The sequence below is a fragment of the Mugil cephalus genome, chromosome 1 (genome assembly GCF_022458985.1).
Source record: "Mugil cephalus isolate CIBA_MC_2020 chromosome 1, CIBA_Mcephalus_1.1, whole genome shotgun sequence".
Taxonomy (NCBI): Eukaryota; Metazoa; Chordata; class Actinopteri; order Mugiliformes; family Mugilidae; genus Mugil; species Mugil cephalus.
This window is the reverse complement of record NC_061770.1, coordinates 51032139-51059078: the sequence shown is the minus strand read 5'-3', so window position 1 is coordinate 51059078 and position 26940 is coordinate 51032139. Positions and strand designations below refer to the sequence as shown.

Here is a 26940-nt window from a genome sequence, read left to right as displayed (position 1 = left end):
TCTTTTCTTGTCGTGTCTTCAACTTGTTCACGGTCATTAAAATCCCATGGTCTCTTGGCACCACGTTGCTGCTTTACCTCAATCAGATATTTGTCTGTGAAAAGGAGTACATTTGAACTTTCTTGACGTTTCCAGCTCATGTGAGCAACACTGATGTTATGTTGTTTTATTTTTAATTCACTTAAGGTTTTATTGACAGTTGGATGTAGTGAGCAGCGGTAGACGGCTGATTACAGGCAGACACACATAGTCTAGGGGATCAAGCAGTAACAAACAGCGCATTGTGCTGCAGAGGCTAAACTGGACTTCACCCTTCCTGCCATCGACCTCTGGTATGAGCCCAGTCTCACTGTGCTGATTACCTGCTATGTAAAACCCGGATGAATGTCTTTAACCCTTCCATGTTTGGACGGTCGGTGTAAATGGGTGTTTAGGAGTGTGTTTGTCATTCACAAATCCATAATGGGCTATGTGGGCCAATGAGGCAAACAAACGGCTTTGATTGCATGCAGATGCACACACACACACACACACACACAGAGTCAAGAAAGACCATTAAGCCAACAAATAGATCCTAATCAGGCCAAAACAAAGGGACCGAGTGGAGGAGGTGAGGTTGCTTAAGCTTTCCAGCATAGTTAACCCTTCACCCTGACAGAGGAGACGGGGAATGTGAGGAATCTGCTCGCATGCATGTACATAACAACAACACACACTTTCGGGGAGTCTGCAGGAGATATCAGTCTCCAGGAAATCCTTTGAAGCCCGCTGAGGGGCTCATGTTATTAAGTGCAGGCCGTTGTACGCTTCGTTAAACTTTAACGCTGTTAATGTCGGACACCGACACCTCTCCGTGTTTGCACTGCAAGATCCACGTCTGGTCAAACTATGGACGGAAGAGCGGCACAGATACACGTCTCTCACTTGTACCCAGAGGCCACTGACTGAATGTCACATGAACATTTGATCAGCTGCAGCTGATCACCATAAAATCTATGAGTTGGTCATACTGCAGAGCTATGCTGCAACTAAGTTCAGGGCCAGCCAGACATCTCCCTTGTCACTGTTCTGAATGTATGTTTGTTAAAAGGCAGAAGGAGATTTATGAAATCATTTCAACAACCACAGAAAAACCTTTCTGGCTTTCTAGCTTCTCAAATTTGAGAAGCCAGAAAGATTTTTCCTTTTTTGTTTTTGAATCAGAGAAAACAAGCAATTCAAAAAAGTAACTTAGAGCACAGAAGTTACCCGGAACTAAGAGATTAATATGGAAATGTTAGAATGTTAGAATAATATAATAAATAAAAGAATAATAAATTGTAGTTGTACAGGGTTCAGCTCTAGCCTGAACGAACCATACGCCTGAACTGTTTTGCGTCCTCTCACACTTAAAGGACACACGTGGGACTGTCTTCTTTTCAGGGTCAGGGTTAGAGGGTAGGGTAATACACACGTTTTCTGCAAAATTTCGTAGTAAGTTTCAATCACTATTGTTGGAAATGAAGCAGGAAGTGGGAAAAAAAATCAGTCCGCCTGGCAAAAAAGACATAGCGCCAACTAGTGTTTGGGTGGTGTTGTTACAGAGTTAGCCAAACCGACGAGCAAGTATAAATGGCTCGCACCGGTGCAGGTTACATACCTAGGTTATAACGTCTATGTACTGTAGTACTATAAAAGAGTCTTTTGGCTAAAAGAATCATGTATCTGTCAGAGAATGAATTTGACCTTGGTGTTTCATTTTTGTAAAGGTTTATATTTTGATTTTATTTGCTGCTGAAAATGAGCCCTATTTACAGTTTTATTTTCTTGAAACGTATTTTTCGTTCATTTGGTTGTTAACTGTTTGGGATTGTTTATGTCAGGAACCACTCAGCTTACAAAGTTAACACAACAATAGAAAGTAATTTTTTGACGCACATCCTTACGACTCTCCGCCAGTACCCGTAGTTTGAGAAATCAGGAAGTGAGGAGGAAGTGACGTCGCTGTGGATGGCAAGCGGACAAAAACGAGTCGAAATGCACAAAGAAAAGGCTCTTTATCTCAAAGTTATTTGGACCACTTGTTTGCCAAGCACGCAGCTGATACAAAGAACCCTCTTCCACATCATCAAAGACACTGGATAGTTTGCAACGTAGACACAACATATATTGACCTGCATGAACTACCTTGTCATTTGAGAATGATGACAAATGGTGCTGCTCATCAGTAGCGGCGAGTGCAGCGGTCAAAGTTATATTCGCCTGTAATAGACCTGCAGCAGAAGTGAGTGTGAAAAGAAATACGTCTGAGTGATAAGTGTTCATCACCTCCACTCATTGTGCTCGTCTATAATTATTCCTCCAGCTCCTGTATCCTCCCGCAGTCCTCCCGTCCTCTCCTGCGTTCCCCTTCTTTCACCACATTTTGTTTTTCTCGTCCTGCTGCCAAAGTGAAAGAGCTCCCACGTCCGTCCAGCAGTCTCTGCTTTCTTTACTCTTTTTCGATCTTTTTTTTCGTGCTCTGCAAACATAACGTGCGCACCAACACACACTCATGCGTGTAAGGAGGAAGTACCTCTGCATTTTTTCCCCCCCGTCTGACAATAACGGCATGGAATTCTGGGTATTATTTTAGCAGCCGTCCACCACTTTATCTGCTCTCCACAATGCTTCCTCTCTCACTGACTCACACATCCTGCTCGAGAGAGAGGGGAGAGAGAGGCAGGGAGAGAATGGGATGAGGAGGAGAGAGAGGGAGAGAGAGAGAGAGAGAGAAGAGGGAGGGAGAGAAACGCAGGAGGGAGAAATAGCTATGTTTTGTCTTCCAGTGAGGGGGGGGAGAGAGGAAAAGGAGGGAGAGGGGATGTGAGGATCATCAGTAGGTTTTTCCCTCTTGGTCAGAACCTGCCACCTACTTTACTTCTTCAGATGGACATCAGCTCTCAAACTTGGACTCCGCTCACAAGTCAGGGCTCTCAGGCTTCAGCTGGCTTGAGGGCGAAGGAGACGAGTCGCTTTTATGAAGTGGAAATTTGTTTATGAGGACTTTTGAAGAGAGTTTTTGAGGTTCACTTTGCTGTCTGAGCCGATTCGAAAGCTTCCTTAAAAGACTCTCGGCTTTGAGCTTGAACTTGGGGATTCTCGGAGCTAAACTGGGACCAGAGTGATAGCGGATGCTTCAGTTTGTGGACTCTGGTAAGTTTGACTACATGTGAGAGCAAGCAAAGTTCTCCTTTGAGATTCAACACTTTGGACCCTTTTAAACTTTTGTGAATCGTCAAATAACTCAGTCCTTCCTCTAGTCATAAACTCATGTATCGCACCAGTTTGTGTCCTTATCTTGGAGACTTAAGTGTCTACTTCTTTTTGTGAGGTTGTTTGTCCGTTCAGTACTGTATTGAGACTGTGAGTGTGACTCAGATTATGCAGGGTGACCTTTGCGGTATCAGTCAGCTGTTGCCGTCTCTGACCATTAACTGAGACATTCCAGCCGATCCTTTCATAGAGGCTCATTCACTGCTTCAAGACAGTGAATTCATAATTCCTTCACCTTTGACTGCTGTCCCGTCGCCTCTCGGCTCTCCGTCAACCAGCATTTGAGATGCTCAAAAACCTGCGCAGCACCCTGAGGAAACTTTTATAAATAGAAGCTCGCTACGTCTTGTAGACTTGATTAGATTTCCTGGTCAGTTGCATTTGCAGCGACACCACAAACTTTGCTTGATTATCTCATTAGCTCTGTTACCACGTCAAGGACATGCTGTTAGCCGTGTTGTGCCAGAAAATTCTTTGGAAATGCATGATCCATGTGATTCCTCTTTGCTTGTTGTTGCCAGCTGGCAGAGGTAGTGAACTGGGTTACAGTGTCACAAACAGGAAAGTGAGTTTTGTTGGATTATGGTATTATGAACTTGTGAGTTAACATTAGTCTTAATATGTACAGCTGTGGCTAAAAGGACTGTAAAAGGTATGTGGTATGTCTGCTGTGTCCTGTAAATGAAAGGTCCACACACGATGCAGACTTCGTACAAGACACTCTCTTGTACAACTCTTGACAAAAGCTTTAGAAGCCTGTTAAGACATTGCTCCGAGACTGAGTTTGTTTTCATTGAGGTTGTTGGAGTGTCCAGCGGAGACACCTTGAGGCAACGAAAAAGCGAGTGATTCATGTTTGGTGGTTGTTTGCACTTGAGGTTGAATCACGGCCGTCCAACTGAGGAGAAGAAGTCATAGTTTCATCTTGGTTCTTTATACACCTCTCTTCTTTATGCACTATTTATGATAGAGAGGATCCATCTCCTAACTTAACATCCACTACTGATAAAGAAAAAATGGCCTAAACGCGTCAGTAAGGTAGTTTTTTGGCATTCAACCAATTAAAACCAAGGCAAAGTTTATTTTATATAATGGCTTTTTTGTTGTTGTCTAAGGATATCAAACTTTTTAAGCAAGTTTTGTATCATTTTTGCTATTGTTTGACCTGGAATTCGTGTTCACAAGGATGAATAAATGCATGTGTCCATTCTTTCCAGCTTTGAGATGTAATTTTAAAGTCAACTCCACATTATCCCATGCTAACATGTCCAAAATAATGTCTGTAAAGGATATGACCAAAATAATATGGTGAACTAGCAAGAACTGCATCCTCTAGACAAGATGTTGATGTTTTTTACTCGTATTTTCCATGTAGAAGGTGCAGTTCCTGCTATAAATTCCAGAATATGTGGGATACATGATCCCTGACCCCTCCTCAAGCGCTGCTTCCAGCATTGTGGAAAAACAGTGATAGGTTATGTGGTTTTGAAGAACGTTTTCCTTCTCCCCTCTGCTGCAGTATGGCAGCTCTTTATATTATATTCTTTATATTCTTTGACCTAATGTTTTTAGTTGTTTTTCTTTTCTTTATCATACATTCTATCTCCTGCTGACTCTGGCGTCACATAGTTTGTTTTGATTTTCACAGTCATCAATCTCTAAAAGCTAAACTTGGACAAATGAAGGAGGTGGCAGTGAAGGGGGTTCCTGTAGCGTTCAGTGTAGTATGTTAGTTGACAGTATTTCGTCTCATTAAGAAGTTCCCACACATGCTCGTGCACTCACATACAATCACATACACGGGCTCTATATAAACTTTCTCAGGGGATAATTTAAGGACATTGTCGGCGGAGTCGAACAATCAGTGGGCTTAGATAGAAATCCCTCTTCAGGAGCCAGAACCAGGAAACTAGAGTGTTTATTTTGGAAATGTCTCTCCTGCCCCTACTTTATCATAAACAATAATACTCAGAAATGGTCCTTTCCTTTCCCTGGTGGTGCCAGGATCCGCATTCTTTTCCTTAAATTGTACCTCCTAATGTTTTTCTGAAATGCCCAAAATGGTCTTGTTCTACATTCCTGTACTTTCAGTTTGAGGTCTTAATAGTTCAAACTTAGAGGGGTTATTGGGAATTAAACTTTGGACCTTTTTGTAATAATTCGTCATCCTGCCATTGAGCTGTTATTGTTTAAGTCTCCCTTGGGAAAGTACAAATCAGTTCTTAGTTCAGTACAAGTTCTGTTGGCTTTCAAATCAGTCATCATTAATAACATAGTCTGTACTGAGTCTCCGAGAACCGAGAAAGAGCCAAATTTTGAGTCTTGATACGTTGCAACCAAGAATCCAGCTCAATTCTCAAGTTAATCGAGACACTTCCTACTCAAGTGCTAAATGAGAGGTCAAAAATAAATCTCATGTAAAGTCCAGTCTAAATTCAGTGAACCAAAGTAACGTCAATGTCTTGTTGTTTCTACTCATGATCAAGGTCTAGTCTTAAATCAAGCAAGACATGTCCAGTCCATTTGAGACATAAAACAACTCCCTGGACCCTAAATTTCCAAATTGCTCGTCCTCTTAAGCCCTGTCTCACAAAGCAGTTAGCTCACCCATCTTTTTGTAACTGACAAATGGTGTCTAATAGACGTCCCAGGCTCTCTCATGAGAGTTTTCCTTATAACCCTCATGTACCTTTTGAAAATACTGTAACCGACAGTCTGCATTTCAAGGCTTCCATCAGCGTGGTGAATTTGATGTGGGAGTCAAAGTTGTGTGTTTTTGTGGCAAATGTCTGGGAAACGCTGTGTTGCATCATATGTCGCTCCCATTGGCCGTTGCCCCAAATTTGACATTAGTTGAACTTGACCATTTTGGTGTCGTCAAAGGTTTTCACTCCATCAACATTTCAAAGTCTCTAGTCTCCACATTGCTGCTAATCTCTCCCTGTGTTCACACCCCTTATAACTGGTCCCATCAGTGCACAGGCCTAATAATTAAACATATTAGAGCAAATATCTGTGACTCCAGTCTTTTTGAAGCTTTGGTTTCAAGTTAAAACCTCTGGTACTATCCATTCTTGTCAAATTATTTCCATTGAGCAGCAGTATTCCCAACCTAGTGTTAGTTTAAAGGATATGATTACCATCATAAAAGTCCATTCAGGCTCCTACAGTGTTGCATTTATATCTGTCTCTTCTTTGTTCCAAGCTGTATTTTTCTTCTGGACAGCCCTTCAGTTCCTCTTTCTGCCTCTCAATCACACTCAGTCTGCAGGGGGTTGAGTTGAATCTGGCGAGCACATGGGATCGGAAGTCTGTATTAGGGAACTAGTGAAAATCTTGGGATACGCTGGAATGCCTGGCTTCAGATCAGACTGGAGGATTTACCATACCCACGAGATGAGTTTTTAATTGCACTGCAGTTAGTCCAAACAACCTGTGAGGAAGCTGCCTGCACAGAATTTGGGTTGGCAAGATACTGGCGCAGTAGGTCATAGGGTGAGGGGTGGAGTTATTTGGACTTTGATGACTATTCGAGCTGTAAGGACGTCATCGTAGGTGTCCACCTGAGGCTAATCATATTTAGATGAAAAAATATGTCGCTTTGAATTGGTGATAAAAGCAATATAACACCACATTGCAAAGAAAAATGTCAGGATTCACCAAGATTCAGTCAAGATTGCCGCTGTCTGTATTGTTTGGATTAGAGTCTTGATCTTTGTGTCTGCAGAAGGTCAGTGAACACCGTGTTTGTCTCCACAGACGCAGCGTCCCTCTCATCAGACCTCACTCGTGGCACCTGGCAAAGCTATCGGAGCTGCCCCTTCCTCCCCCTCCCCCTCCTCCATCTCCTCCGCCGCCGCCCTGCCTCCCCCCGGCCGACTCCCCCCCTCTCCCCCCTCCCCCTCCTCCGTCTGCCATGCAGCTCCACCCTGGCCCCTACACAATACCCTGGCACTCAACAGACAACAGGTGAGCTGAGATGTAATTGAACTAATTAAGGACTCTCTAGATGAACCATTTCACAACTTTATTTATTTATTGGGATGCTTACTTACTGGATAATCCACTATTATTATTGCTTCATCCAATAATTGTTTTAATTTAACAGATGACTTTCTGAATGCCTCTTGTTCCTTCAGTTCACAAAAAAGTCTCTGGTGTACTTGTTATGTAACAATATAAGACAGGACACTGCTTTGATTTCTGCTTGAAGGTCAGTTTAATCACAATATAGTAAGACTTCATTACATAAAGCCTTCCTCTCAATGTTCCCATTAGTTAATATCTGTAGAAGTGACAATGATCCATATTTTGTAGGGATGACAAAATACTAAGGATGTCCTGATCAAGGTTTATTGCCACTGATCGTATACCGATCTTTTAATATAATGTGTCAACCGATCTGCGTCTCTGTCTGATCTTAACTAAACACAATTTCTTGCCCTGGAGATTCCAAAAGGCTTTTCTTCTCTTCATTGTATTCTCTGTATGTATAAATGTGACTGTATTCAGTCCAATTATCAGGGCTGTCAGAGTTAATGTAGTGTGAAGAGGGTAGTTTGTAACTTGGCTTCAGTAAACCTGTGTTCTCTACTCCAGCAATGTTCTGGTCACCCAACAAATGAGAAGTTTATTTCTAATATGTACATAAGGAAAATAAACTAATCTGAATATATGAAAATTTGAATAAAACTGTTATACAAGCATACACAGTTGTAGCAAATAATAAGGAAAATGCCAAATAAATATTCTAACAATTTGTAGTTTCATTTACATACTTACATACTTACAAGATTTCTTTTGTAGGTGTAAAATCTACTAATATGGTATTGAATGATAATCTACGACTACACAAAACATCCACATTTCACAATTTAAAAATTACTGTCTGATTGTTTAGTTGGGTGATTTTGCTTCTTCTTTTTTTAGGTTTGGCACTAGCTAAATACCATTAAAACAGAAGAAGTTTGAGCCTCCAGGGCTTCATAGATTAATGTTCATCTAAGATCGATTGACATAGTCATGTTTCAGATTATGTCTTTGTACGGTGTTGATGATGTAGTCTACTCACAGGTAACTTTTGAGTTTCTGAGAAAATCATTATAAGTGGTGTTTTATATACCAAGGTTTACTTTGTGGTATCTGACCGGGAGTAAAGATGTTGACAAGTTTTTAATTTGTATATCTGGAAATACATAAAAAGATATAAAGCCAGTGTGCTTAGATTTTGATCATTAAGTGCTTTCCTTTTACTTTTTACAAAGCGCATCGTGTGCAGCTCTAACCCGACAGTGAATGAGTCATACTGTATTTTTGAGCCATACTCTGTGATCCCATGACTCCAGAGGACATTGACTGGGGATTTTTTACCACACTGTGATTCTTGCTGCGCCCACAAAAAGCCAACAATCGCCAGGAAACAGGTGACATCACTGCATTTTAATGTCAACACTGCCCACGCAGGAAGTCTATTGGTCTATTTTTTGCTTCTATTTGAGCATTCCAAACTGATAACCAATCAAGTCCCTCAAGTGACCTGGTCTTTGTCTGTGGGGGCCAGGTGGATGTTTGCAGCTGCATCGGTGAACTCATTCACACTAAATGATTCAGTCATCGATTGTCTGAGCTATTCACTGATTTACAGGGGTCACTGTATTATTAGCGGCTCAAATCAAGGCGTTTGTTCTCTCTGAAAGTCTTGTCGTAGCCTACTTTTCCAACTGACATGTTAATGAAGACCTACATAAATGTAATCTAAATGTAATGTATTTTCGGATGTTGGTTGTTGTTGGTGAGTCCATCAATTTCTATGTCATAGTTGATCACTAGAGGATGTTCCAGGCTCTTATTGCCTAGCTAAACCTCTTGTATATTTCCCTCCCCAAAGGTGTCAGGGTTAAACATGCAGAACCTAAAATATAGTGCTAGGTGTTCTTGCTTTCACCAGGAGACACATTCAGAGATCATCTTGAACAAGTCCAAGCCCAGTAAAATCCAAGTCCTGTCTACTTGGGATTGTGTCAAGCTCAAGTCAGGTCTCATGTCAGAAGGGACAGGTCCAATCCCTTTGAGACATAGATGGACGGAACTCTTCTTGACGCCAGAAAAAAATACAGTCAACAATGCTGTGGCTCCATCTGGGTTCAGGTGAAGCTCCAAGTTGGTGGTAGGAACCAAAGTTGTGGATGATGTTCCCTTCTGGTAAACATTTGGGGAACTTTGGTGCTTCCATTAGTCGTTGCATCAAAGTTGAAATGAGTTCATCTTGGTACCCTGCTCACATTACTTGCCAAAGGTGTTTCTACCTTTAGACTTGTGTGTTAAATTGGCGCCGAAGCTACGGCAACAGCGTAGTCCCTGCACAGACCCTAGTGGTGTAGCTGACGTGAACCTCCCTAGAAATGCAACTACATGCCACGCTGTCAGAGAGCTGGGATTGGTCCACTTGTTAGTAGCGTGTTTAAACTTTAGTTTTTCTGGCTGCTTGAGGAACTAACCCTAACCCTAACCCTAACCCTGCTCCATCTCCACAAATTTCTAATTGATCGTTTCAGATCAGTTAAAAATGGAGCACAAAGTCACGTCTTGGGGGTAATTTTGGCAAAGTTTCAGCTGCCATTGTTGACAGTGAAGCTGGAAGTAGAAACAAAAATGAATCCAACTTGTGTTTAGGTGGTGTTTTTAATCTTTCAGAGGATTAATCTATTTGATGTATTTTATTAGTCAGTTTAACTGTGAAATACTCTTGTCCCAAAAAACAAAACAAAACATTGCAATCTCTTCATATGCTAATGGCTCCAGCTGTTGTGACTTACATAATTATTCTAGCAGTTGTTTGGTCTGTAGATTGTTTCCTAAAGCTTCTAAATAGAATTTTAATGAGTTTATTTTATGATTTAGAGTAAAAATATATAGTTTGGAATTATAACTCAAAGAAAAACAGGAGGTTTTCTTGAGTAAATAAATGCACAAGTATAATATCTCGGTTTCATTTGTTTGGTTTGCTTCTCTTTGTCTATTTTAAGGATGTTTTCCGTAAATTTTTTGTATCCTCTAGTCCAGCAGAAAATGTTCAAATACTTTTTTATGCTGTATCTGATTGGGGAAAAAAAGAATACTATCAATTGAAAATATTTATTGTTGGCTTTTGATTATTCCATTAATCATCACAGGGACTATTGATTCACTTGCCCAGTCATGTTGTATAAAAAGAAGTACTGTACTTGCATGAGTCTTACAGTATGATCTCACTAAACTGCAAAGAGGAAGTTTCCACCGTTTGTATATTGACTCACTGTTAAAATAGCCTTGTGTCTTTGTTTGTCCGCCCTGCCGTTGTGCTTAAGCGATTTGTTCTGTTCTCCTTTTTGATAAGAATCGGTGATATAATGTGCCACTATTAGATTTAATAGTCCCACGTGAGTTAGATAGCAGTCGTGTGGGTCGCTTATTCCCACAGTTTCTGCTGCCTGATCTCATCTCTCACACACAAACACACACACACACACACACACACACACACACACACACACACACACACACACACACACACACACACACACACACCATCTGAGGAGGAGGCAGCTCCCGGCATAACTCTGGACAATGGCATGTGACTCCCAGAACATGTGGACAAAGAGAGGAAGACATTCAATAAACTGTGTTTGTGCGAAGGACATTTTGTACAGTCTGCATGCATGTGTCTTTTTGCACTCAAAAGACAAAATGTGAAGGAGGTTAAGGACAAAATAACTACTTTTGACGGTTGCTTACTGTTAATTGATTACAGTTGGCTCAAGTGGACACATCAGGTGAGGCTGCGTATCCGTGTCAACTCTCACGCTCACATATTCCACCATATCCTCCATATCGTCATCTGATTGGGCGGGAGTGACTTGTCATTTCCCATCCAGCTTCCAACTTATTTCCTGTCTTCCTCTCTCTTGCCACTCAGGTCAAATCTATACGGGAGCCTCTGCTTTCTCATTCATCGCTCATTTCCTTCAAGCCCTCTTTTCTCATGCTGATAATGAAGCTTTATTTCCTCACTATTCGAGAGCATTGTCTTCCATTGTTGTTAAACCAGTGATGTCTGGTCTAGTGTTTTTCCTAACACTCCCTGGTCTTTATTCATTTCTGTAGGTGTCTAGAATGACCTGATCTGACACCCTGAGGTTAAAAAACGTGCTGTTGTGCTCTTTGTCCTCCTCCCTGCCACCTTCTGTGAGCTTTATTGTACACCCAGTGCCCCACTTACATCTTTGAATACTACTTTCTTCCCTGGGTTTTCTTGTGCATTAAGGAATTTGTGGTAATTTCATTACCTCAGTTGAACTTATAAATAAGAAATTAATCAAACTGTCAAAACTGTTAAGATGCGCTGAACCTGATATGTACCTCTGTGGTCTAGGGTTCTTGGTCTTGATTGAACCGACAGAAACAAAGCCCACTTGATATTCACAATGTTGGATTTCATAACTCAGTCAAGGTTTAAGTCTGTGAATGCTCTTTTATTTTATCTACGTAATGTTAGGATCCAAGAAACCACCTAAACACTGGGCTACATGACAATAAAATGTTATAGATTTTACAACTGAAACAAAAGCCCACCAGTTCTTTGATTATTTTATGAACTATAAGCCATAAATACCACAGAAACAGCCTGGAGATAGTCTGCCGCTGGCTTCCCGGCACAGTTTTCAGATCAAAGCCTTTTTAGAAACATCTCTGTCCTGTAACCCCTCTTCAGTCTCCTTGGCAACCATCCCCATTGTTTGAATAAGACACCAAAGAAATACAAAGGGTGAGTGACTGCTCACTTGTCTTTATAGGAAAAAATAAATACCACAATAAAAATGTCTGAAGATTTTTGTTGGTGCCTTTACAAGGTTGGATTTGAACCAAGCACCAAGATCTTTGTCTCCCACTGGAGTTAATATTGATAGCCAATATGTGTCAGAATGTATTACCCAAAGTTCTGCTGCCATTCTGACTTATGTGGTTTTCTCTGAGAAGTTGATATTGTTAGGGATCTTTTGTTCTTTCTATTTGCATGGATTTGGGGCCATTTTTTAACCTAAGACATGCCTGAAGTACAAGTAGACAGAACAATTGAGCAGGATATTTTAACATGGGTAAAAGGTGAATATCTTTTTCTTTTGATAGCAATATTTCCTGAGGGTGTTGTTTGTTGTATAGTTGGGAAGGGCACATTTGTGATTTTGCATTGCAAGCAGGCTCTTATGTAAACCTTGTGTCTAACTGACCATTGAAATCAATCTAGATTTATTAATAAGTATGTTAAGAAAAGGGTTCATGATTTCCTAATGAATCTATATTTAATGTAAAGGAGGTGGCATGGCGAGAATCCAAAAAGCGGAACAAAGGAATGAAAGGGGAAGACGAAGGAGGATAATAGGAATCAAGGGGTGATTTAAAGATTTCAACTCCAGGCAGCAGGAGTTGATGAGGAGGAAATCCCTCTCTGCCTAAAGAGGCTTCCTCTGAGGGGCTTTAAAAACACATGGGGCTGCCGTGGATCTTCAGATCAGCACTGATAGAAAACAGATTGCCCAGCTCTACAGTTCAAATGTTGCATGTCAGAGAAATATTATTTATTAATAATAAAGTTAATTAAATAATTAAAGCATTTGTTCCACCATGATGGATCTGAACACTGTCTTCCACATTATTACAACTGTTCCCATTTTTGAAATACCCAACACTTACATCTTATGTCTCTCTCCCTGCAGTGACTTGTCCATGCAGTGGGGTCAGTTGTCCAGACCTTACTCCTCCACTGACAGAAGCAGTTCCCTGGGTTCCATGGAGAGCTTGGACACGCCGACACCCAGCACACAGCCATACTCGGACTCCCATAATTCACCCGTCGACCCCACCCTCTTCAACAACAAGAGGGACTCTGCCTACAGCTCATTTTCGGCCAGTTCAAACACATCCGACTACGCAACGGTGCCGCTGAGGCAGGGGGAAGCCTGCTCCATGGATAACCTGCTTCAGAGCCTAGGGCCAACTTGTCAAAGCTTCCCAGATGGTGTAACCTCAACCCTGGGGAGTTCATCTGCTCATGTCCCAGATGAAGTACAGGAGATTGTGCACAAATCCAGATCGCTGACCAGGCCAAGACCAAGGACAGTTGAGGTGAAAGAGAGGCCCTCGTCCTGCTGTTATGAGCAGGAGCACAGATCAGGTGATTTTGAGAGTTTAAGAAATGGAGAAAGAGGAGAGGAAAGAAAGAGGAACCCTCCACAGCCTCCAACCAGGAAGGACAGTTTCAGAGCAACCCACAGTCGTCCAAATCCCACCAGTAAACGGTGTGCTTCTGCTCCTATTGAAAATTCAAGTGTATCTTGTTATTATGAGGAAAACAAGTCCTCATTGAACGTTGTATCAGGAATTCATAATGGCTTCTCTGAACCAGGAAGTGACCAAAATTTAAACGAGGAGTCACATTATATCAAAGGACAGACGAATAACGTTATACAAATCAGGCGTGACACTAGTGCTAATAAGGAGTGCAAATTGGAGACTGCCTCAGATCATCTCCCTGACCCAGTAACGTCCTCCCAAGTCCTGTCCACCTCCTCTAGTCCTGGCTCCTTACCAGCAGAATCCATGGAGGTACAAGGGCAGTCTCAGAGTATGCCACCCTCTATGGAGCTACACCGCCACAGTGCTGGACAACTTGAGTTATTACAGTGCAGCAGTGATGGGACACCATTCGAGCCTTCTAATCCCTCATTGTCCCCCTGTATCAGCCAGTGGTCCCCTTCATCACTTCAGCCCACAAGGGACGACCAGGAGTCATGTCATACCCAATCAAATAAATGGGAAGACAGCCGATGCTCGACCCCAGGGTCTGTGTTCTTGGATGGTGATGATGGAGACTCAAGTGAGAGGCAGGAAGGCATTGGTGTAAATGACAGGTCCTCCCTACAAAATCCTCATCACATACCTTGGGGTCGCTCTGTGAGCGTACCAGGGGAACCCACAAATCTGGAAAGATTGGGTACTGATCAGATTCTAGAGAATGATTTTGAGCCTCTGAGTGCTGCTGCCAGCATGGATACCCTACTGGAGGAGCAAAGGGTGGTGGAGAAGGGAGGGGAAAAGGTGGTGGATGTAGCAGGAGAGGCATGTATGAAGAAGTCAAATTCGTCCAGGAACCATCGAAGGAACCGTCGTCGAAACGAGCGATTTGCTACCAACCTCCGCAATGAGATCCAGAGGAAAAAGGCACAACTTCAGCGCAGTCATGGCCCAGGAGGGTTGCTCTGTAGTGGAGAAACTGTTCAGGAGGAGGGTCCAGATGTCTGTGAGGAGGGGGCTGACCCAGACCTGCCCGCCCAGGAAAAGTCTGTTCTTCACGATCCCAAGACGTTGGCACTTGTCAAGTCATCAAAGCCCTCCAGTGAAACAAACCATGTTATTTTGCACACCCACTCCACAACCTACCCACAGAACAACAACCTGTCCAGATCTGTCCAGATCCTAGATCCAGGCATTCCCAGTTTTGGTGTTGGTATTAGAGTTGTAGAGGAACCAGCTCCTGCTGGAAAGGCCCGCCGTTGGCGCTGGACCCCTGAGCATAAACTCCAACCAGAACCTGATCGAGACAGACGGACTGGAGTCATGGGTGAAAGGGTGTTAGGGGTCACAGGGTCACGTCATGGGGTTTGCACCTTCACCTCCTCATCCACGTCTACCTACACTCGTTCCTCTTCTCGAACAGAGGAATCGGATCTCCTTCCATTTGCAGATAGAATGAAGTTTTTTGAGGAGACAAGCAAGGGGATGTCTGGGTCGAATGTCCCAACACTGTCAAGTTACAGGCAGAAAAAAAACTCCAACCAACCGGAGCACCAGGGGGTAGAGCACAGTAAGCAACCACCCCAAAGGAGATATTCCTACCAAGGGGGACTTCAGCAGGAAGGTGTCCTGCCTCCAAACACTATGGAGGCCAGGAGACAGTCCATGAGTACAATCAGGGAGAGGCAGAAAGAGAGGGAACACGCTAGAGAAAGGGAGGAGAAGGCGAGGGAACAACAGCGGGAAGAGAGGTTACGCGAAAGGGAGATGCAGCAGGAGAAGGAACGACAAGACAGGGAACTAGAAATGGAGCATGCAAGGCAGAGGGAGATTCAACGGGAGAGGGAACGAGAGGAGAGGGTGAAACAGTGGGAAAGAGAGCTTGTGTTGGAAAGAGAAAAAGAGATGGAGAGGGTCAGAGAGAAGGAACGATTCAAAAAAGAAAGAGAGAAAGAGCTTGAGAGAGAAAGAGAACAGGAAAGGGAAGAAGATTCTCAGCTCACCTCACATCAGGAGTTTTATGGCAGTTCTGGTATTAGAGAAAGAAATCAAGACTTCCAACACAAGGATAACTTCTACAACTTCCAGCCCAAGCCTCAGGGGTTCTCCCACAACCAAACCCAGAATCAAGTCTTACGATCAGCATTTTACCCAGTCAACACCCCTTCACAGCCACTGGAGAAGCAGGGACACACAGCAAGGAGCTACACTCCTACTGAGGTAAGAGTGCTGCCAGCTTGCTTTCATAATAACAAAGACACATTGAATGGTTGAGGTCTTCCATGCCCACTGTCAGTTTTATCAGCTTTAGAAGGTTTTAGAAAGCACATGTTTGACTCTACTGGATAGTCGAGGATTACAGTCTGGCCTCAGTACTGATTTCCAGTAGCAGGCTTGCTAGTTAAAGAGCAGATAGAACGCCTTTCAAAGTGAAAGATAAACTTTGCAGCTGCCTGAAAACAGACTGTGGTTTTGGACTGAACTGAGATGACCACTGGAGATTGACAACTATCTTTAGTCTTTCAACCAGCACCAGAAAGGGATTGAGTAGTCACTCTTGGATGTTGGAGCTAAGTGGACATTTGGTCCAAGTCTCTGTGTGGTTAAACGGTTGGTTTGAAGTTGAACCTAACATCCTGCATGTGGTCAAAGTCTGAAGTCCTCATTGAAATGTCAGCGAATCATTTAAATAGTTCATGGAACTGAGAGAGATTGGGCAACAATGGCGCACACTTGTGTCAGCAGTAATGGCAGCGTCGGGTTACATCTTTACCACAAATTGGTTCGAGACTCTTGGCAGGGGGTTTAGCCCCTCAGCTGAACTTTTGTAGCTTTTATGAACTTAAATGCATTAGTGCCCTTATCGGTACACTGAGCAATTCAAGCTGACATTTGTTTTGGACTAAATGTATCTTCAGTTCAAGCAGTGTCTGTTGTTTCCGTGTGGTTTTGCAGTGCTGAGGCCTCTGGGAAGCCTCCTCTGCGATGGGATCTTTTTCAAATCAAAAGCTCTTGATTTGATGCCACAGTCAGAACCCCAATGCGCTGAAATCTACTGCTGACAACGTCTTATATTCTTAATGGTAACAAATGTGCTGGATGCATGGTTCTACAACACAAATGAAAGGCAAACGTGGCAAACAACAACATGTCAAGATGTGAACAGACACGTGAACTCACTTCTATCAAAGAGTAAACATTTCAAATTAAATTTGGACCCAGGCTTCATTCAGTAAGGTGTGGGCTGTCATATTCCAGTATGTGTGTGTGTTTTGGACTGAGTAGCAATGTGATAATACAGAAATGTAATTATTATTTGTGGTCTGTCACTCAGTGCGCTTTCATTTGGGAAGCTCAGCTGTATTTTGGGAATTGTTTTTGGCAATAGATGACATATTAATTTTACATCCCAGCCCATTAGATGTACATGAAAGCTACACCTTGGTATAATTTGCCATTTCCCTAAGCCTAACCCTTAGCAGTGTTCTTGACAAGTTTGGTATTCTTGTTTGGTAACACATACATGTTAGAGTTGAACCTAGACGTGGAAGTGCCTGATTAATGTTTTCATTAGGGCTGTCAATCGATACAAATGATGACCGCTGAAACAGGCTCCACAAACTCTCCTGAAGATAAGCGGTAGTATGATATGAGATGACCCTTAGCGAACTGTGTAGAAATATGTCAGCTATAAATCGTAATAGTGCAAATCTCCCAAAACGGCATTAATATTCTTTGTTTTTGTTGGATGTCTGTAAAGTTATTCTTTGAATTGTTTGAATATGGCAAAACGTGTCAAAAAGTTTCATTTGCTACTTATTGACTGGGCAGGGACTTCTCTGCTGATTGCCAAAGAATGGACTGGCTTTTGGCCTATCAAAATGACCCTAATGTTCCTTCACATCCCATAAAGACAATGGATAAAAATGTCTTAAGGTACTTGTGAAATAGAGCTTATTATTACAGAGTTATCAGTTGTTACCATTTAATTGATTTTTTGCTCTGTTGACAGCAGTCGACGGCCAAATATGTAAAATTGGCTTCCAACTGTTCCAACAAAAATACCATGTGGGTGTTCAGATTTGCATCGCAGACGGTCAGAAAATATCTCGGCACATGAATGTTTGTGTGTGGTGACCCCAGCGGTGTGTTTAAGCAACGTATCCCTCTCCTCTCTACTGTGTGTAACTCCCAGCAATCATGAGAGTGCAATGGGTTTATCCAGTAATGAGTTACATATGTAGTCCTGTAAATAAGGCTTTATCTTTCGCATAGAAGTAAAAAATAAATAAATAAATAGAAAGTGCAAAATAAACATTTACAACATTAAAATGCTCTATATCTATTGGAATACACCCCTGCGTCAGTTAACCTTATCACCGCTGAGGTGTAATGCAGGGTGGAGTAACACTTCCTTTGAGCAGGGAGGTGTGCTGACCGACACAGCAGATTGAAGTCTTCCTTCATTCCTTTGGTGTAATAACTGCCTTTAAATCTTCACAGACGCGTCCCGCCCGGCAACAGGAAACGACCAAGCTCAACAGGAAGTACAGTCTGACCGAGAGGTGAGCCACTTCCTTTGGCAACCCACACCATAACGCAACACAACATGCATTTATATAAATAATCTCCATATTTGTGACTTTCTGACATTTCACCCTCCGTCTGTCTCATTGTCTCTGGAGACGGTGTGTTGGGTTGAACCATTGTGCAGTGATGGGCGGAAATCACTCAGTCGTGTCCGGCTGTGATTTGACTATAATGAGCTCTAAGTGTGCGGCGCAATCATCCATGCTTAAAATGTGACTGTAACGACATGTGGTCGGATGGTGTACGTTGGCGTGTAGGGGGTCTTTGAGGACATGGGTGGTTTGCAAAAAAAGTACCTCTACTCATGTTTGACCCGAGACGGAAAAGGTTCAGTTAGTCTGGAACACAAATACAGAAACATTTACTATAATTTAACCAGTTTCACTCTGCATTTCTTCTTTGTAATTTGCAAAATCAAGAAAACCCTAATCTCAGTTTACTTTAGCTGTAACTTTGAACATCTCTTATTTAGTAATGAATACTAAATAGAAGAATCCGACTTTATTTGTGAAATAAACTAATTTGCTTTCTTTGCAAGAGTTAGATGTGAAGTTTAATCAATCACACGTGCCATACACAGAACTAATAGAAAGGATGGTTAGCGTATCTTAGCGTTAAGACCAGATTCAGTGACAAATAATTATCTTAGCTTTATTCTTTGCAAACTCACTAATTATCAAATTAAATTAAACAGAAAGGTGGGGTAGATTGCGCAGGTTTGCGTTTACGACCTGCGTAGTTGCAAAGATGCTGTTTGCCAAGAAATTATTATGGCTTATAAATCCCCATAAAATCTCTAACATTTGTTTTGCAAATATTTATGCTATAGCCGATCCTCCCTGCTGACCATAACTATGCTAAGAATCTGGTTAGCTTCCAGCGCTAGCAGCGGCTTACTGCTCTTTCCTAAACTGGTTAGCTGAGCTGGTTAGCTATTTATGTTATGTCGTTGTATATATGTATATATATATATATCTACAGATTTTACTAGCTTTTGGTAACCAATGATAATTTCTTCCCTGCTAACTTGTTTATTAATGCTAAGCAGTTAGCAGCTTAGCTATTTATAGTCAATGTTAGTTTGCTTTCTACGCTATTTAGCTTAGTAGTTTTCGATAAACCATCTAAGGTGCTTAGCATATGTAGTGTTATTTATGCTAAGCTGGTTAAGCGAGGACCGCAAAACTGGTTAGCGTAGCATAAATAGCTAAATAACAACTTAAATTACCATTAGCTATTTTTTTATTCGTATATCCAAAACAAGATAGAGGTGATATAAGCTGCTTCTACCTACTTCTAACTACTTCTAGGCAAACTACAGCTTTGCTCAGTGACTTCATCTGGTTAGTTTAACATCAAACTGTTGTGATTCTGCAAATGAATATCTATTTGCACTTCACAGAGACTACACAAGCTGGAGGCGGGAGTCCAGACCACCAGAGAGCTCCAGTCAGTACCACCTCCACCAGAGTCGATGGAACAGACAGGCCGACAGCAGCAGCGTGGACCACAACGGGTACTCCTACGCTCCTCCACCAGCCCCTCTTTCGCTCCGAGGACGAGCCATGTCCGAAAACGATCTCCGCTTTGACAGCAGCCACCGCTGGTCGCCGTCAATCTCCGCGGCGACCAGCCAGACTCTGAGTGAGGTGGAGGAAGTAGCAGGAGGCGTCAGAGGTGGAGATGCAGCGAGCACTGCCAGGCAAAACAGGAAGAAGGCGCTGCCTCCACCGAGACCGCCCCCACCAAAGTGGGAGCAGTTCCACCGCCGACGTGCATCTCACCACGCCCTGTTCTCCTCTTCTTCTATTGCTCCCCAGTCAGTCTCTCCGTCCCTCAGCACTGCAGATGGACACTACTCGGCTCACTCTTCCTCCTACGTCCCTCCTCCTGAAACGTCCAGGCAGAGGTCTTACAGTCTTCCTCCAGAGAGGCAGGAAGTGGCGGAGGGTTGCCCGCGATGTTGCTGCAACCAAACTCAAACCCAGGGACTCGCATCCGACCACGGCCCGTCCGCTCAGAATCAGACCCAGTTTCAGGACCGGCCCTTCGCTGTCGCTCCACCCAGTCCCATGTTATCCAGGAGGGGTTTCAGACCGGTGGCTCCACCCCAGCGAGAAGAGGAGGGAAGCCTGAGAGAAATAGTGGTGTCATCTCGACCTCCACCTCCACCAGCAGAGACTAATGTGAGTCGCGTGAGACCTGGAGCTGGGTGGGACAGAGGCCCATCTCCCAGAGTTCATAGCGACGCAGCACCTCCCCCTGTCTTAGAAAATGGATCCGCTGGTGTGGTTTCACCTTCTGATCCCTACTACAGCCAAATCAAGTACCAGCAGCAGCAGCAGATCATCAAGGGCTTCCAGACAGAAGAGCCACAGAAGATGCCCGAACCAGGAACGGAATCAGAGACGACCCTCAGCCCGAGCCCTGCACACAGCCTGGAGGCTGAGCTGGACATCCCCGTAGAGACGGACATCGACGATTTCCAGGATGAAGAGCTCCCAGCAGAGGACATGCCCATCACCAGCGAGCTGCCCTGCTTTGCCCTACCTGTCACAGTGCTGGAGACGGACATCGACACGATGCCCGACCCTGAGGACTCACCGCCGGGCAGGGCGAGGACAGAGAGCTGCTCACTGGAGGAGGAGCTGGAGGCAGGAGAGGGCAGCAGAGAAAGGCTGAGCCTGGAGGAGCTCTTTCCCCAGAGCAGCGAGGGAGAGTCGGGCACGGAGAGCTGGAGAGGAGCCTACCAAACCACGGAGCACAGCACCGACAGCTTGGACAGGTAACAGAGGAAGGCTGAGCCAAGGAATGTGGTGTGAATTAATTACACACATGATTTGATTTGTACAACAAGTGTCACTAAGCTCATTCCCTCTTTCCCACAACCTCCCCAGATCACCTCAGTGCAGCCAGTCGTCTTTATTCTGTCCATGTTCACTTTGCAGAGGGTTTATTTTTACAGACTCAGCTCTCATGGCAACAGGAGAAAAAGAAATCAGACAGCTTTACCTTTTAAATGTAGAAACTACTTTTCTTCCTTATTCTAATGTTGCCAGTCACTATACTACTGTACAGTATAGCACACCTGAAACCAGAAAAATCTACATTTTGTGTAAGATCTTGAAACGTTTGTTTTTTTTTTACCTGGTGCAGAGGTGTCATCTAAAAGGCATCTAAAAGGTCAAACAGTGTCAGGACATGAGTGTGCATCTGTGGCCCTAGTTTCCTTCACCTGGAACGAATAGTGTAGGTCATATGCATTCAGGAAAGGTCAACTCTATAAGGTCTGCAGCTCTTCTTAGCTTCTTAGCCTCCCAGTAAATAGTATCTCTTCCTGTTTCCTCTTTCCATTGATGAATACATAGCTGGTATGAACAGCTGGATGTGTGCTGTAGTCTTTGTGGTGCGTTAAACTGCAACTAGGTGACGACGCAGTCAACCTTGGTTTTTTTGATGTGTCTGTAAAATAGAGACTGCAAAATAAAGTGGGCGTCAAGACTGCTCCTCTAAAGTGAAGCTTAAGCAAGTAGAGCTCCCCCTGGTGACAGGGTGCAGTATAGGCCATAAGCTCTACCTTCTCTATGTTGAATGAGACTTGGGCCAATCTAAAATGCTAAAATACACACAATATTTTTTTAACATCTAATCTGAAGTGTTTGCTTCACTTGCGCATAATATATTTATATTCAAAGCCTGTTCTAGACCCTTGTTGATAATGCCTGAACAGTTACAGTGTTGTTGGCACCGCTGAAATAGAAGCTCTTGACGCACACGGTGTGAACGCACCATTAGAGTTCAAGAATAAAGGCTGAAGTACTTGAGTTGAAAACAGTTGGACATGTCAAACAAAATGAACTTTGAATGAACTATTTAACTATTTGTAAATATCATATTTTCCTTTGTCCAACTCTCAGTAGAAGAGAAGATAATGATTTCCTCCATGTCTTCTTATGTGTGCTTATTTCTACATTCACTGTGCTCCCGGGGGTTCCCTCCCCTCTCAGGCGGTCCGGTGCGAGCTCCAGCTGTTCGTCCTACTACAGCACATCAGCGGCGAAGGCTCAGCTGCTGTCACAGATGAAGGACTTCACAGACAACAGAGAGAGGGACGAGGACGACGAGCTAACCTACAAGGTAACGCTACCGTACGCTACTGTTTTTGGAGGTGGTTTTTGAGGCTAGCGGCACGGCAGTGACATTTAATCCTGTGCTGTGCAGAAACAGCTGATGGAGAGCCTCCGCAAGAAGCTGGGGGTCCTTCGGGAAGCTCAGAGGGGGCTGCAGGATGACATCAGAGCCAACGTACAGCTGGGAGAGGAGGTAGAGACGAACGTTTAATTTTATTTCTGTACCAACAGTCGCACTGACTCCTTTTGATTTATCAAAAAAATAAAATGAAACAAAAATTAGATCGATATGATCCAATGTAACGATAATAATAATATAATGCATCATTTTACCCTCTTATGCACGAAATAACTATCAGATCAAACCCTCAGGTGGAGAGCATGGTGGTGTCTGTGTGCAAACCCAACGAAGTGGACAAGTTCCTCATGTTCATCGGTGATCTGGACAAAGTGGTCAGCCTGCTGCTGTCTCTGAGAGGGAGGCTGCTCAGGGTGGAGACCACGCTGGACACGCTGGACCCTGAGACTGAGCACCATGAGAGGGTGAGGGGGACAAAGAACAAGCAAATGGATGGGGCACTTAAAAATGTCTTCCTGAAATACATAAAGGTTTTTATAAAGCTAAAACGTCTTCGCACAGTTTGTATTGTTATTGACGCTACATAGATTGAATTGAACTGAAAGAAAGAGAGAGAACAAGTAAAAGGTGGTGAAATGAAGGATGCACTTTAATCAGGAAAACAACAAATGTCCTCTCATTTCTCTGCCCTGCAGCTCCCCCTGCTGGAGAAGAAGCGTCAGCTCTTGAGGCAGCTGTCGGAGGCTCAGGACCTGAAGGACCACGTAGACCGCAGAGAGCAGGCCGTCAGCCGGGTGCTGGCCCGCTGCCTCTCTCCAGAGCACCACCGAGACTACAGGTACCATGCAGCACCACTGCTCATCATAGGGGCGAATTGAAAGCACAAGAAAGGAACATTAAATGTCACACAACACATGCTAAATGTATCTGTGGTTTACACACTAAGCATTCAGGATGAACCATATGGTTTGTTTTTTCCCTCTGCAGCCACTTTGTGAAGATGAAGGCCGCTTTACTGGTGGAGCAGAGACAGTTGGAGGACAAGATCCGGCTGGGAGAGGAGCAGCTGAGGGGGCTGAGGGAGAGTCTGGGGCTGGGCCTGGGAATAGGAATGGGAATGTCGATGGGATACGGACATTATTGAAGACTAAAAAGTTGAAGAAGAAGACAAAGAAGAATGCAGTCTATCCAAAACCTGGAAGGAAAGTAGATGACTTCAGCTGAGTGGATATCTGTTTTAAACCAGGCATAAACATGCAGTTTACAGACACCCACCATCCATAACATTTTGACCAACTACCTAATAATTTGTATGTCACCATTTTACCGGCAAAACAACCCTAACCCGTCAAGGCGTGGACTCCTCTAGACCTCTGAAGGTGTGCTGGGGTATTTGATACCAAGACATTAGCAGCAGATCCTTTAAGTCCTGCAGGTTTCCAAAGTGGGACCAAGGTGGTACCTCCATGGACCACACTTGTTTGTCCAGAACGTCCCCAACAGATGTTCAATTGGATTGAGATCTGCTAGATCTAGAGAATTTGGAGGCCATGTCAACGCCTTGAACTCGCTGTTGAGTTTCTTAAACCATTCCTGAACCATTGCTGATTTGTGGCAGGGAGCATTTTGCTGCTGAAAGAGGCCACTGTCAGCATGGAACAACATTACTGTGAAGGGTTGTACATGGTCTACCCAAAGCATCACACTGCCTCCTAGCTGCCTGATATATGCTAGGTGAGATAATCATTTCTCCCATCTTAATGTTATGGTTGATGGTGTCAAAGGTGTTCAAAGACATATTACCCGTCTTGAAATTAGTTTGAGGACCAAATATTCCACTGTGGCCTGTTGGCATAACTTAGCATAAAGGTGTCTCTTTACCGAACAGCACTTCTAAAAATCACTGCTAAACAAATTAGCAGTTGAGAACCTGACTGTTTCAGCTGAAGTTTTCCTGTAGCTTCATATTTACCATCCCAACATGTGAGGTTCGTAAACAAACCAACTCCCTTAAAGGTTTTAGGCAGACGGGCTAGAACAGACTTTTAGTAATGGAGACCAAAAGAGGCCAAAGGCTGGAAAAAGAAGAAGAAGAAGGAGAAAGTCGAGCCTATGTAGCTCACTCGCTACAAGCACATTATTAACAGAGACTTTATTGGTCAGTGACCAGTTCTTATCACAATATGTCAGCGCACTATTCTGGACAGTCCTATAACCAATCACTGCCATTTTGTTGCATAAAGACCACCCAAATGATGTGACTGACCCGGCAGATCTTTGCAGGAGCATCATCAGCTCTCAACGGAGCCACTCCAGACCAAGGTGGACTTTGGCTTGGCTTCCTGGCTAAAGCTTCACATTAAGGCCATCTACTAGTCATTGGTCGAGTTTAAAATAGATCCTTTAGCTAAACATTTTGTGCCTGAAACATCTACTGTAACGCTCAACACTTTCTTCTACTACCACACTACGTTGCCAAAGACATTATCGCTTGACGGATGTGTCACTGAGACGCTGCTCGCTGTGTGTTTTTTGTTTTCTTATGTATTTAAATCTCCTGGTTCAGAGAATCAAAGGAGAATTTGTGTTTTAGTTTTATTTTGGTGCTCCTGTTATACACTAAGGCCAATATTGCGAGATATGCAGCCTTTGCAGCCTTATTAACTACTGCATTATCTACTTTAATATCACTTTGTATTCCTATTACTGTAATGTGGGGTTTGACACTCCACTGCCTTGCCATGAAATGATCATTATGTACAGAAGATGCTGTGTTTATAATGTACATAGTGGTTTTGATATTTGAAACGACTGGAATTGGATGTAAAAGATGAGTGAGAAGACCTGGAAAAGTCAACGTTTACTGCACATGTTGACAGTCAATATGTTTGTTTAAGTGACACTTTCACAATGTTTCTTTTTCACTTGGCCTGCAGGTCGCAGCCTGTTAGCTTATCTTGGCATAGCACAGAGACTGGAAACGAGGGGAAACAGCTAGGTTCACTCTCCAAGAAAAGGAAAATATCCTGTCAACAAAGCTCATATTATAGTTGTTAAATAAAAAAATACAATGGTTCAAACAACACAGAAGCAAATACTGTCAGCTTGGATATGTGTCCAAATGGTTAGCTTTTGCACTACACACCATCAGTTGGTTATTTTTGTTTCTGTAAAAAATATTATGAAAATGCCGTGCTGAAATGCCACCATATTGCTAACTGCTAGTGCTAATGGAGTTTAAGTGTAGAAAAACATGACGGGATAGTTGTTTTAGCTAGCTTGTTTTAAAGTAGTTTAGCTTAGGTTAGCATGAGGATTGAAAAGAGGAAAACAATTCACAAAGCTGTTTTAAATACAGTATTCTGAAATGAACATTGCACTGCTATCTGCACATGCTAATGGAGCATATAACACTAAAGAAGTTTTGAAAGCAGACTGTACAAACTAGCTATTTACTACATAGATGGTGGAAGGCTAACTATTCATAGAGTCCTAGCTAGATTGTTTTTACTATAAACCACATATAAAAAAAAATTTAAAAATCATACATTTTTTTCTCTGTTTCCTGTGTTTGTGCTAAGCTATGCTAACAGGCTGCTGGCTTTAGCTATAACATGAATGGTGGAGAATGGTGAGCCCAACATTTCAAAACCTTGAGTTATAGTTTAAGTTGACTAAACAAGAACGTCAACAATAAGCAGACGGACGGATTCCTGTTGTTCTAGTTAATTGTCAACCTTTACAGCTCTCCTTTAAACTCGGAATGATTAACATCTTGCGATCTTGCCAGATTCTCCAGGGCTTTATCCAAACAAAACAAACGTCAGGTGAAGATAGCGAGGAGACAAATGTGTATTTGTGTCAGATTTGTGCTTTATCAGTTTCACTGGTTATCGGCTGATGAAATAAACTCAGTCTGGTTACAAACAGGTTAAGGTTCATTATGTTAGAGATTGACTCACTTTCAACTTCTGCTGTTTTAATACTAAAATACTTTTTTTTCTTTTGTACATACTCAGTGTATTCTTGTACTATACCACATATTTTCTAAACTGACTGGAAGTGTACTGATCTGACAAGAGATGAAAAGAAGATACCTGTTGGACATTTGAGAGTGTATTTCTTCTGTTTGTTTATTTTGATTCATTACAAACCCTTTTTTTGTGAATACATTACCAAAAGCCTTTTTTTTGTAACTGCAAAAATACTTGTGTGAGAACAAAAGTACCATAAATAATAATAATAGTATTTTAAACTAGCTTTGTGTCTCCTGTTGTGATTTATATCCTCGTTGGTGAACGGTCTCTTTGTGCCACTCGAGCGTTTGAAATGTGTTCCCTCCTGGAGGAAGCTGTGGTTTCAGTGTGGTTAAGTAAATATGGCGGGTGGTAAATGGAGGTTGACGGATGGCGGGCGCAGTGCTTAGAGTCATTCAGCAGCTCTGCTGGAGCTGGAGAGTTTTACTGAAGAGACGCATTTAAGCGAAGTCGGGGCCTGTCACTAATACTGATGTTCAGT

General features: G+C 42.9%; 1 protein-coding gene across 2 annotated transcripts in view; it reads left to right on the top strand.

Annotated features, from left to right (window-relative positions):
• Positions 1-26680, top strand: part of shroom4 (shroom family member 4) — a 63573-nt gene extending 36893 nt beyond the window's left edge. Inside the window, exons 1-10 of one of the 2 annotated variants that reach the window (XM_047567933.1) lie at positions 2800-3174; positions 7054-7263; positions 13047-15843; positions 18127-18188; positions 19616-20998; positions 22221-22350; positions 22435-22536; positions 22716-22886; positions 23118-23260; positions 23410-26680. In XM_047567933.1, the coding sequence (XP_047423889.1) occupies positions 7211-7263; positions 13047-15843; positions 18127-18188; positions 19616-20998; positions 22221-22350; positions 22435-22536; positions 22716-22886; positions 23118-23260; positions 23410-23566 (4998 nt within the window). In that variant the 5' untranslated portion in view covers positions 2800-3174; positions 7054-7210 and the 3' untranslated portion in view covers positions 23567-26680. Of the gene's footprint in view, positions 1-2799; positions 3175-7053; positions 7264-13046; positions 15844-18126; positions 18189-19615; positions 20999-22220; positions 22351-22434; positions 22537-22715; positions 22887-23117; positions 23261-23409 lie in introns of those variants that run through there. The other variant, XM_047567924.1, reaches the window with a different exon arrangement.
• The last annotated feature ends 260 nt before the right edge of the window (positions 26681-26940 follow it).